The 13401-nt window shown below is 40.3% G+C and overlaps 1 protein-coding gene across 1 annotated transcript in view; it reads right to left on the bottom strand.

Moving 5' to 3' along the window:
* The window catches only part of DIPK2B (divergent protein kinase domain 2B), a 42605-nt gene extending 39739 nt beyond the window's left edge, over positions 1-2866 (bottom strand). The window contains exon 1 of the mRNA XM_072137753.1: positions 2568-2866. Coding sequence (XP_071993854.1) covers positions 2568-2767 — 200 coding nt within the window. The 5' untranslated portion in view covers positions 2768-2866. The remainder of the gene's footprint in view (positions 1-2567) is intronic.
* Between the last annotated feature and the right edge of the window lie 10535 nt (positions 2867-13401).

Here is a 13401-nt window from a genome sequence, read left to right as displayed (position 1 = left end):
CTACAAGAAACTACACGCTTCCAAACAATCAGTCAACGTTTTCATCAGAGGACATCATAAGGACACAGTAGTCCCATTTAGGCAAATCAAGCATAGAGAGTACCTGGTCGATTGGGACCTCCAGTAGACAAACATCTTTTCTGCCAGATAAGCAAGGTCCTTCTCCTTCTTCTCTGTGTCTTACATTCTTTATAATCTCAAATTTAAGAACTCAACTTCCATAGGGGTCTGTTATCTGCATGATTAAAAATTAACATAGTCCCCTAAGACAGGAGTCTTCACCTGTCAAGATGACAGGCAGGTACAAAAATGGCTTCCCTTTGCCCCAGAACTAAGCCTTAATCCTAATTGCTGCAGGAATTTTGTCTTGCCAGTTTTCCATAAAGGCCCAGTTTGTGGAGTAAACAACTAATAGTTTCCTGTGGAAAGATTCTCCCACTTGAGCTATGGATCTCTGAAGCTCCTTCAGAGTGACTTTAGACTTCTTGGCAGCTTCTCCAATTTGTGTTCTCCATGTCTGGCTTTTTAGGAGGATGTCTTGTTAAGAAAGTAGTTGTGCCATACTACTTCCAAGTATGGATGGTAGATATAACAGTGCTTTGTGTGATATTCGGCACTTTCAATTCAATTCACAACACCTTTATCCCTGAGCTGTTTGGTGTGCTCCTTAATTTTCAAACCTTTTAGTTTTTTAATTTGCCTAAATGTATGCATCATTTTTTACACTTCACAAATACTTGATGCTATGTTTTTCTGTATCACATAGTATATTAATAAAACAAATTCAAGTTTTTGTAATGTTTAAAAATGAGGAAACATTTATTGTGTATGAGGAATGAGGACAACAAAATACAGACATCAAAAAAGCTTTCAAGGATATCTATAACATATCATTTATATAGTATACCAGGAATGTTAAACCACAACGTTGACCCCTCACCCCCTTTGACCCATTAAGTTAGTTTTCGCTCCCAAATAATAATAGTGCCCATCCCTGCATAAGACAAAGTAATGAACACCACTAATGTGTCAAAAACACAGTGCAATGCTCAGCCTCATAATGTAATGCATTATTGGGCCCTACATGTTATAGAACCCCATACTGCCCCCACGAGGCATTAGAGTTTTCTGCCATATTCAGGACCTCTATACAACTTTTCCTCATGCCCAGCAGAACCATTGATCAGCTCACACATTCTTGCAGCGGTTAGGCTCATTGCCCAAATATGTTTTCCCCATTCCCCCCAAAAATATATATATGTATTTTATATAAACGATATATCTCTTCTAATAAGGCTGCTTGAATACCAGATCTTAGTCTTGCGTAAAGTGGATGCCTATATAATGATGGCTTAGATGTCTCAGCTCTATGTCTATGTAAGCTTGACATAGAGATAAAGGTGGCACTCACCAGTGAACAGAGAAAAAATGTATTCAGACAATGCCATACCGATTGAGGTGCAGACTGCGGCGTATATATGTAACTGTGTTATATTGTATAAACACCAGGAAACATAGTGAAAATAAAGTAAAATGAGAAATACTTTAACAGTTGCAGCTGTATATTTCTCTATAGCCTATGTTATGTGTCTATACTGTATACTTACGATCTCCTACGTGTAAAGTTGGGACACTCCTGACAGATAGAGTCATAAATCTTAGTGTGCAAGTAAGGATAAGTAAAATGATGGATTTGTGATGCTAAAAATTAAACTTCAAAGGTGTTCAAAGTGCAACAAAGCTACTCTGGCACATGAGCCTAATTGTAATTACAGTAACCACACTGCTTAAAAATATACTGCCCCCCTACTATATGATTCTTCTTTAGAGGCTTATACACATAGGGGCAGATTTACTTACCTGGTCCTGTTGCGATCCCGCGGTGCGTTGTCCGACGAGGATTTGGGTCTGCCGCAATTCACTAAGCTCGCATGCCCGAGTTCCTGCATCCGTCGCTTCCCGGCTGAGGTTCGCCGGAGTTCACCTTCCCGGGACTTGTAAGTGCGTGTCTTGTGATGTTGCGCGTTGTCCGAATCTGTCGGGTTGTCCGATGGTCCGCCCCCCCCCCCCCGGATTTCTGTTGCATGCAAGCCGACGCGCCAAAATCCGATCGCGTGCGCCAAAATTCTGGGGCAATTCGGCGCAAAATGGTAATTGCCGGGAAACCCGACGAAAATGCGTCTGACGAACCCTTAGTAAATGAGCCCCATAGTATAATGTGCCCGCAACCCCTGTGAACTCCATGCATAGTATCATCATATGGTATTATATCCTAAGGGTAAACATGGGGATCTTCTTCAAAATGAGTGCATTGATAAGAAGCTGAAAGTATAGTATAAAGTATATACCTAACAAAATACAGCATCATGCAAAAAAGTGATGTGTTGGTAGTGGTGTCATGCACATTGTGAAGGTAGTTTGAAAAGTAGTATACATGCGACATAAATAATGCATATGGAGCTGATACATCATAGTACAATTTAAGAGCCACATTAGGGATGTAACTGTCTATCTATCTATCTACATATCTGAGAAAATATTACATATATAGATAACAGAATTCTGACCTGATTTCTTCTTTAAAGAACTTCTTGCAGGCTGAGGTTCCAACGCAGGCATTACACTTGTTAAGTCCAAGAAAGTTTTTCCCAAAAGCATAGGAACTTTTCAGTTTTGATGCTGAAGAATTTGTTGCTTCCATATTCTCTTTTGTCATCATAACAATGACAACTAAGGTATAAAAAAGGGATATTTGTATCACATTCATCCCGCACCCCGTTTGTAACACCTCCGAATGTTTTAGGTTGGTGCGACCATGGATTATCCTCTGTTGTGATCTTTTCGAAAAAAAACCCACTAACTCTCGGATGCTATTAATTTCTAATGTGTAAATGGGAAGAAATGTTCTGGCAATGAGAGGAAGGAGGAAACTCATGGAGGATGCAGATAATATAGATTGCTATGGTCATGCTTCCTACTCTAACTTCAGAGACTTCTTTTTTTAAGAATTAACAATTAGAGGCATTTAAAGAATGAAATGAGTGTTCAGATCAGCAGCCCCCATGTATAAAGGTATACCATAGTGTAGGCATGCTGGCCATCCAGGGGTTACAGGTTTTTATTCTCATACACTCAGTTCTTCTTGAGATCCACTTGAAATCAGTAGTGGAAAAAGGGCCAATAAGAAAAAGTGGAAGTCAAAATTAAAATCAACCATAAAAGTTCATCAACTCTACTTTTATCTTCTTACTGTTTCTATGACTATATATTATTTTGTACTTTTGTACACCACCTGAGCCAGCAGGCAAGTACTGTGTATTATATCAGAGAGATGTGATAATGGTCAGTTGCTGATTTCTGCACTTTATTACTGAGAATTGTGCAACTTGTAAGAGGTGAACATTCTGCAACGGAAGGCAATGATAACATCACAAATCATTCAATAGGTTCAGAAGATGAGGCTAAGAGGAAGCTAAGGCTTTTATAGAATGATTTTCATGATAAACAGCCCTTCTAGAGTGGACTCAGTCAGCAAATTGTATTTTTGTCACTCACCTGCACAGCTAAGGCAACAGTGCCAATAGGGGACTAGAGTTTACAGGGCAATGAAAAATTCTGAAGGAAAGATGTTACCCACGAATAGGTGGTGACATTTGTTGCTCAGCCATAGACTTCTTAATGGCTTTTAGCACATTGTAATGAATGAGGAGGAAAATCCCCAAATACTGCCATACTGTAGTATGGCAGTATATGGTAGGATCAGTCATACAACCTAGAATTAAATTACCCTAGGTAGTCTGAAAAATAGTAAAAAAAAAAAAAAAAGAATTATAATAAAAAAACCAAAACATTTAAATCACCCCCTTTCCCTAAAACTGATATACACTCACCGGCCACTTTATTAGGTACACCATGCTAGTAACGGGTTGGACCCCCTTTTGCCTTCAGAACTGCCTCAATTCTTCGTGGCAAAGTTTCAACAAGGTGCTGGAAGCATTCCTCAGAGATTTTGGTCCACATTGACATGATGGCATCACACAGTTGCCGCAGATTTGTCGGCTGCACATCCATGATGCGAATCTCCCGTTCCACCACATCCCAAAGATGCTCTATTGGATTGAGATCTGGTGACTGTGGAGGCCATATGAGTACAGTGAACTCATTGTCATGTTCAAGAAACCAGTCTGAGATGATTCCAGCTTTATGACATGGCGCATTATCCTGCTGAAAGTAGCCATCAGATGTTGGGTACATTGTGGTCATAAAGGGATGGACATGGTCAGCAACAATACTCAGGTAGGCTGTGGCGTTGCAACGATGCTCAATTGGTACCAAGGGGCCCAAAGAGTGCCAAGAAAATAGTCCCCACACCAGGGGCGTCGTTAGGTCAAAAGAGCCGGGGCACGATGCTTATAGAGATGGTTACTGTAGTGGAGCAGGGTGCCGTCAGCATCCTGCTCCACTACAGAGCACATACAGCAGTCTGTGCTGTAGTGAGAGCTGCAGGAGGCGATGACATTGCGTCTCCTGCTTCAAGCAGCTCCCTCTAGCAGCCTGGAGCAGGAGGTGCTGTGTAGTGACGTCACAGCATCCCGTCCTGCAGGTGGAGAGGAAGAGGAAATCATGAGTGAAGAGAGGTAAGTGTAACTCTTCTTTTTTAGTTATACAGTGTGCATATGGAGTTTTGGGGCATTACTTTATGTGGAGGCTATTCCTGAGTAGTGGGAGGCTATAATATTACTAATAATATTACTGAGTGTGTTTGTGGCTATTAGCGTGAGGGGGATATGTGGGGTCTTTTAGTGAGTGTAAGGGGACTATTACTGAGTGTGGGAGTTGTAAGTAAGTGTGGGGAACTATTAGGGGCTATTTTCTGTGTGTATAGAAGCAATTAGCAAGTGGAGAGCTATTACTGAATGTGGGGATCTATTAGTGTGAAGGGGCTATGAGGGTTTTTTTAGTTAGTGTAAGGGGACTATCACTAAATGTGGGGCCTATAAGTGAGTGTAGGGGGGCTATTAGAAAGTGGAGAGCTATGTTACTGAATGTGGGGGCTATTAGTGTGTATGGAGGCTATTTTTGAATGTAGGGGGTTATTAGCAAGTGGAGTGCTACTACTAAGTGTGGGGAGTATTACTAAATATGGGGGATTTTAGTTGTGGGGTTATAAGTGGCTGTTTGGCTATTAGTGGGGGGGGGTAATAGTGAGGGGGCTGTTACTGGATGTGGGGGCTATGTGGGGGTTATGAGTGAGTATGTGGGGCACTTACTGTGTGTGGTTCTATTACTGAGTGTAGGTGGCATTGTTACATGTCAAGCCACATTTAGGGATCATTATTAGGTGGGCGGTACAATGTGGGGGCTTTAGTAAGCATAAGGGCCACAAGATAGGGGTGTGGTGGCATACAGAGTGGGGCCATAATTGTGGCTTGATTGTAAAATGTGCGGCTTAGAAAGGTGGGCTTTATAATGTGTTACACTGGGGGCATTACTAGTATTTTTAGGACTTTGTGTGCAGCTGTATTACAATATTTGGTTGAAGAGTTTTAGGGGTAGAAGAATGATAACACTGTTAGGGGACAAAGATTTAGGGACGATAGAAAAGTGTAGAACATAAGATTTGGTCATCTCCATAGGCACACCGCATGGCTGCATAAAGAGAAATGATGATGGCGGCTTAATGGAGAACATGAAGAACAACTTCTGCTCTGGATATAATAGATAGCATCTTTTATGACCCTAGCAACGCCACTGCCCCACACCATGACACCACCACCTCCAGCCTGAACCGTTGATACAAGGCAGGATGGATCCATGCTTTCATGTTGTTGACGCCAAATTCTGACCCTACCATCCGAATGTCGCAGCAGAAATCGAGACTCATCAGACCAGGTAACGTTTTTCCAATCTTCTACTGTTCAATTTCGATGAGCTTGTGCAAATTGTAGCCTCAGTTTCCTGTTCTTAGCTGAAAGGAGTGGCACCCGGTGTGGTCATCTGCTGCTGTAGCCCATCTGCCTCAAATTTCGACGTACTGTGCGTTCAGAGATGCTCTTCTGCCTACCTTGGTTGTAACGGGTGGCGATTTGAGTCACTGTTGCCTTTCTATCAGCTCGAACCAGTCTGCCCATTTTCCTCTGACCTCTGGCATCAGCAAGGCATTTCCGCCCACAGAACTGCCGCTCACTGGATGTTTTTTCTTTTTCGGAACATTCTCAGTAAACCCTAGAGATGGTTGTGTGTGAAAATCCCAGTAGATCAGCAGTTTCTGAAATACTCATACTCATTTGGGGTGCACAGTGAAAGCAGTAAATTCCAAGCCCACAAGTAAACGGCGCAAATTTTTTTTTTTTTACCATTTTCACTGCATTTGGAATTATTTTCCTGCTTCCAAGTACACGGCATGGAATATTCAATACCATCACTATGAAGTACAATTTGTTACGCAGAAAACAAGTGCTCTTTATGTGTAAAAATGAAAAATGTATACATTTTTGAAGGTGGGGAGTGAAAAATGGAAATGAAAAACAAAACAAGGCTAGGTTGTGAAGGGGTTAATGGTTAACCAATCCCTTTGAGTTCGGCTTTCATCATACTGCAACCTGTATGGGGAATGTGTATAGTGATACATGTTATCCTCCTGGTGTGGATAGAAGGTGTTTTCGGGGTAATTGTTTTTAGAACAGGTGGTCTGCGATTGTGCTGATACCCTTCAATCTTTTATTTATTTTTATTAATGTTAAATGACAACTATTCATGAGAAAAGAAAAACAATAAAAAATGAACACAAAAAGACTTACTCCAATATATCTTTTATTGATAGTTCATTAATATTTTTATCCCCAAAACCCTCTTTTAGGTCTTTAACTGTACCTAGATTGCAAGATTTGTTCATGCTTAGTGTTAATCCTATATTATAGTATATTTTTTAATTCTTGACTATAATATCACTTTGATATTTAATTTTACATTTTGTAAAGTATATTCCCAATTCTACTAAATATAATGTCATTTGCTGTATTTGCCAGCTAAATAGTTTGACTGCACATTGGGGCACGTTTTTACAATGTGCAGTTTGGCAGTATAGTGAATAGAGGGTGCCAGATTCAGGATTTGCAAGCGCATGTTCATGAATCCGGTGCCCTCTGCACTGCTCCGACAGAGAGCATGACTTTTTGGTGCACCTTTAACATAGGGCGTGAAACACATTTTCAGATTTTGCATGTTAAATCTGGCACACGGTCCGTATGAGCATTGGAACGCCGCTTTTAGTGCAGAAATTTGTGTCTAGTGCAACCAAAAGGGTTGTGTGTTACCCAAATTTGGCGCAGACACTTCTTAAAAACCTGCACAAGCAGTTTACACTGAAAAGAAAGTGCAAAGTCCAACAGAAAACCCTGGCCCTTAGTTAATGTGCCCCATTATTATAAATCCTTGTTTTTCAATTTTACACAACTTTAAACATTTAAAGTGAACATAAGGAGTAAAAAAAACATATTGCGTAGGGGGGAACAAGTTATTAATTCATGATTTTGACTGCAACATAATTAGGTAGCAAACAGAAAATACTTTCTATTTCTACTGTCACTTAATTGCATACTGTTCATATCTAAGCATACAGATTTGCTCAGACAACTTGAAAGCAAAATGAATGCTTTACTTATAATAAGGCTAATAAAATAAATTCTGAAAAAAATCTGAAAAACCGATGGCATTATAAATACATTTCCAAAATTATCTAGGAAAAAATACATTAACAACTAAAATAATAAAGTTGAAATATTATTTTTCCATCCCTAAATTCTATTCTATAACTTCACTGGAGACATTGTGAAACTGTTAGCTTTGTAGTACAATGGAAATGCAGTGTGTCTGTGGACCTTAGCGAATAAGCAATTCTGGGAGTTTATCATTTAGCTTGCCATATGCATTAGATGCGGTTGCAATGTAACCAAATCCAACAATTTTATCAGGCTCTGCCAACCGCCTAATGTATGGGGACTCATCACTCCTCTTGACTCTCCTCTGAAGGCAAATGTTGAGAGAGATAAAGATTTGCCAGTTGGAATTCAATTGCCCAATCCTTTTGCTGCTTATGCATAGGCTGACAGCAGGAGGATTAAATAAGTTGACCTTATGTTAAAAAGTACAAATTGTAAATGTTGAAACAATCTTTTACCATCCACTCCTAGAAAGAATAAATACAACTTCTTCGATAAATTATAGGCATCCCAGTGTGATGATGAAAAATCAATCTCATGCCACAGAAAACAAGCCCTGGTACAGTCACAGTAATGAAAAAAATAAAATATTATACCTCATATAAAACAATGCTTAAATAACCCAGAAAAACACCACATTCTTTAGTGGAGAACTGTAACAGGAAAATGTTACCCCTCAATAATGACCCCTCTATGCTAGGAGACAGAATAGGGAGGGGTGTGGTGTACCCATATGTGATCTGCACAGCTTAAAAATTAACTTTTCAGAAAAATATATAAATTACATTTTTGGAAAAATAATTGATACATTTCTTCATGGGTTTCCTTGGGCATATAGCAGGATGCAGATAGGAAGGTATACAATCTGGAATCTGCCAAGTGACAAACACTACAATTGTGTATTTGTGAAAATTAAAATTTTTCTCTGTTTACCATCCCAGCTACAGGTATTTCCATAGAACTGATATAAAAATAAAGAAACAATAAAAATCCTAAACATGTTAGGTATTGGCGTGTCCCAAAAGTCCCGATCAATTTATAAAAATGGTTATTCCCAGTGCTGAACCTTGTAACAGATAAAAGCGCCATGAATACTCTACCTTTGCATGGGCAATTAATAGTAAGGTAGCTCGTCGCACCTCGATTCTCATTGTTCATGCCGGAAGGGCAGGAATCACTGCACAAGCATGAGAATAGCTTGCAGTAGTGAGCTGATGTAATCAGGAGGAGGGAGTATAATAGCCCCCCCTCAAGATTCTGTCAGGGAGCCAGGTAAAGTTTGATATAGCTTATTTCACTAATCATATAACACAGAGCATTTTTAAAAACATATGTGCAATCTACTGCACTGTGTCTATGGCAAACGATTCCTTTTAAAATATCCCTCTGATGACAAGTTCCCATGAAACAAGTTAGAGCCTAACTTGCTGATCAGTGGGCGTCTCAGTGATGGGACCCCCACAGATCACTTGAACAAGGCGTTCAATGGGGTGGGCTATCTGCATCAGCTCCATAGAGATGTACAGGGCAGCCCAGCCCGCTCATCTCGGTGAGCGACAAGTGGCTTGACCAGGGATGTGACCAGGGGTCCAGTGTACCTGTGTATTGGTATCCCGTTCTCATGATCTGTGGGGGTCTCAACACTTATAACTTGTTTCATGGGAAAACCCCTTAAAATGACGATTTGTTGAAAGATTTTTTTTTCCATTTTTGCTGGCTCAAAAAAAAAGTCAATGAAACACTGGTGGCAAATAAATGTCCTCCATACCTTTTGATGTTATTCCTTAAATGGCTTAGTTTGAGAAACATTAATTTTGTATTTGTTCTGATATCTCAAGGTCTTTGCAAATGCCTCATAGTACATGAAAATGATTTCAGAAACATTTCCCTTTAAAAGTTCCATTTCCCCATGTCTAACCTGCCAAAGGATGTAAACGAATATGTGGTTTGTCATTTTTAGGAGAAACAGCATTTCAAGAATTGGAGTTCATTCCTTATTTTACCTCCATGTGAAAATAAAAAATATGGGGTAAAACATATTCCGTTAAATCTAATAAACACTCTAAAATACTTTTATTATTCCCACTATAAACCTGATAACTTCAGTTAGGAGTGTAGTGTCTAAAATGGGGTAATTTGTTGGCCATGTCTACTCTTCTGGTGCTTCAGGGTATCTAAAAATGTGTTATTGATTTGGAGAACAAATCTAACAAAATGTCTCATCCAAAAGTTCTTTTGCCCAGATTCCCATCTGTGTGTTACAATGTGCTCAATATGAGGTTTCTATCCACTTGTGGTTTATTCCCATACTTGAAATTGAAAAATTGTACATAAAATTACGAATTACAGGGGTAAATTACTAAATTTAGGGGGAAATGAATAAATGATTATGAGCTCAGCTGTAAGGAATCTACATCTACTCTGAGCCATGCAGCAGGACAGAGAGCAGTAGTGGACCCAACATTGTCGTGGACAATTTTTCTGGTTCCGATATCTGGTTCCTTATGATTACAGAAACTTATATTTCTGGATGCGAAAAAACAACAAGTTCATCAACTATTTAGAAAAGTTATGTTTCTTAGAAATCAAAAGGTCTAAAATTTTAAAATGAATACTTGACCGTATCATCTTCTTTTACAATTGTTTTGAATGTTTTAGATAAATATTTAGAGGATTTCTAATACTCCTTTTATATCAGATATGCCCTCTAATTGTCTTGCTTTCAACACTTTACAGACTTTTGAAACAATCTCTGATAAGGTTTTCCACACCATATACTTTGCTCTGCATGAATGAAATAGTGTTACTAGATTGCTTTCTTTGCCTTCTCTTGGTTTAATTTGCACTGTTGTGGAGGTCTGAAATAGGACCACAGCTTGAAGTCGCTGTTGTCTCAAGGAGTAGGAACCCTCATTATATAGATAAAATGCACAATATTTGTCTGACCTGTATGCTGCGCTCTGTATGCCAAAGTTTTTGAATTATGTACAATTATACATCCCACTACACATTTATAGAGGAGCGTCAATTTTCTCTTCAACTTTGTTTGACCTTGCAACAGTGAGACGGACGCCCTATCTTCCAGCGAAGTGACAATGCCTCAGATCCAATAGTGCTTCTTAAGGGAGACTAAATGCTTAAACTTCTGTTTCTTTATTTTTGGCAGTTGGACTTTATACATAGTTAGCCAAAAAATAAATTTATAGATAACAAGCGAGGATGCCATACACAGTTTTGGGGACCAATGTTGCTCTCATATTGCAAATATCAATCATAACTTTTTATTGGATATGCATTAAAAAACAACATCTAAATAGTATCAAATAATAGTAAAATCATCCAGTGCATCCAGCCCGGATGGTCAAAGTATATGTGGGATCAAACAATGTACACACCAAATCCTCAGATAGAAAGTCTCTTGATCTCTTACAGAAACATAGATGTAGTAGAAAATATTTGCATCTTACCATACATGATGTTGTCTGTATAGAGGTACCTGGTGAGTTGCTGGGTCGGGAGTAAAAGTTCTCTTCTGGGGAGGAATGGATGTGAGGAAAAAATCAAAAGTGCCCCTATAGTGTCCCTATTGTCCCCGGATTTGTCTCCCGCCCTTACAAGGGCAGCACCATTCAGACTTGCCTATGATAAATTTTTTAAAAAAACCTTCATCCCCCCAACCTGAAGGGTTTCTTCACTCTTGGGATTCATCAGAGGGTTCTTTCAGTGAAATGCAGACATTAACAGTTAGATACAGTAACTAGGGGGTAACTAGGGGGTATCAAATGTGCAGAACGGCTAATATAGTGACAAGCATTCTGCAGCGGGGCCCACGTGAAGTGGCCACACTCATGATCCTTAGCTGCTCTCTAGATTGTGGTCACTGCACTTGGGCCGCACTGCACTATATTAGTCACTCTGCACATTTGATACCCCCTAGTGACCCTATGACAGGGGCCCTTGTATCTAACTGTTAATGTCTGCATTTCACTGATGTAGACCCTCTGATGAATCCCATGTGTGAAGAAACACATCAGGATGGGGGGGATGCGTGTTTTCTTATTTTTCAAATCAAAAAAGTTGTACGCTGTGACAAAGTCACTATTGAATTGGAGAGAAAATGAGTGTTCATTTGTATTACAGCGACCACAGTGTGAATTAGGACAAAAAGGAAGCTGTTTTTCATGTGTTGGTCTCTTGGAAGAACTGGTAGAGGACTCTAATTGCTGGAGTGGAGACAGAAGTGTGATCACTGCTCCAGACCAAAGGATCCAGTTTCTAATGAGTCTAAACAATGCACCAGGTGTGCAACCCCTTAAAGAAGGGTGTGGAGCAGCCAGAAGTGGCTCTCTACCTGGAGACACAGAAGCTGGACTGTGTGAGAGCCACACGTGAGTGACACTGGGTTACTGAACGTATGTTTCATGCTGGCAGGGAGAAGCCCTCCAGTGGCTAGTGAGGGCCGCCAAGTGTTTAGTTAGAGCCGGACAGGCAAGGATTTTATTTGATGTTTTGTTTGTTACTGCTGTTTTTGCTGGAATAAATGCACAGTTTCAACTTTAATCCTGCTGTCCAAGAGAGCTTTGTCATTGCTGATCCCCACATTTGAGCTGAACCCCTACAATTGGTGGAGGATGCAATGGGCAGGTTGCTAGCGGCAACTGCATGACAAAAGCTGCAGATGAACTTTAACTTTGTGAAAATTTAAAGGGCCAGAAGTCTATGTCCTGTGTGAAAGCAGCTGCGGTGCTGCAGGGTCCAGACAAGACAATGGAGGAGCTGATGGAGCAGCTGAGACAGTCTAACCTGAGACATGAGCAAGTTATGGCTGATGTGCTACAAGCCCAACAAGAAGTACAACGGCAGCAAAGCATGGAAAGCTTGAGTGCACGTCTGAGAGCAGAAATTGCTTTACTGGCAGCTAAACCGGCTGCAATAAAAATGGCTGTGACGTCTGAAGGTCCAGATGCAAGGAGTAAGAGTACTGTTGCTATGGGCAACCAACAGGAGCCATGTTGGGGATGTCTGCAGGTGGATCACTGCATGAAAGGATGTCCTGTTGCTAAGAGGCCCAGTGTTTTGTTGGAGGTGCCATATAGGAGGAGCAATACTGTTGCTACAAGCAACCAACCTCAAAAACGCATGGACACATGGGATCGATTTTCTGCAACAGAGGAATTGCTACATACAACCCAGCACCGATGCCAAACCCCTGGTAAAGTGAAATATCCAGGAGTTCCTGGTAAGACTGTTTGGGGCTATAAGGGAGCTGGGAGAAGTGTGAACACTGTGAAAAATAATGTTACAGTGGGCTTGGGAAAGCCAGAGGTAAATAATTATGGACCAACTAAAGGGCTGGTGAAGTGTGCGTGTTGCCAGAAGCTTGGGCACGTTCCCATTGACTGTCCATTAATTGCTAAACCCTCTGCTGGTTCTGATCAGAAGTATGGTGTGGTCAGAGGGAACCAAACTCCTGGACCTGTAATGACACAACAGGTGCAACTTCCAAGAAAGACATTTGATTGTACTTTGGGTGGAATCCCATTAGGGGTTTGTTTGGTTCCAGACCAAAAGATGTCTAAAATTATGCCAGAACTATTACTGTTTCTGGATGTTGTTCATGAGACCCACAAGACTGTGACTTTAAACTTTGAGACTGAGTTTGGAACAGTGGAATCTGATG

The sequence above is a fragment of the Engystomops pustulosus genome, chromosome 2, assembly GCF_040894005.1.
Source record: "Engystomops pustulosus chromosome 2, aEngPut4.maternal, whole genome shotgun sequence".
In the NCBI taxonomy this organism is placed as follows: domain Eukaryota; kingdom Metazoa; phylum Chordata; class Amphibia; order Anura; family Leptodactylidae; genus Engystomops; species Engystomops pustulosus.
The sequence above is the reverse complement of the archived record's forward strand: the minus strand, read 5'-3'. Positions and strand labels throughout refer to the sequence as shown.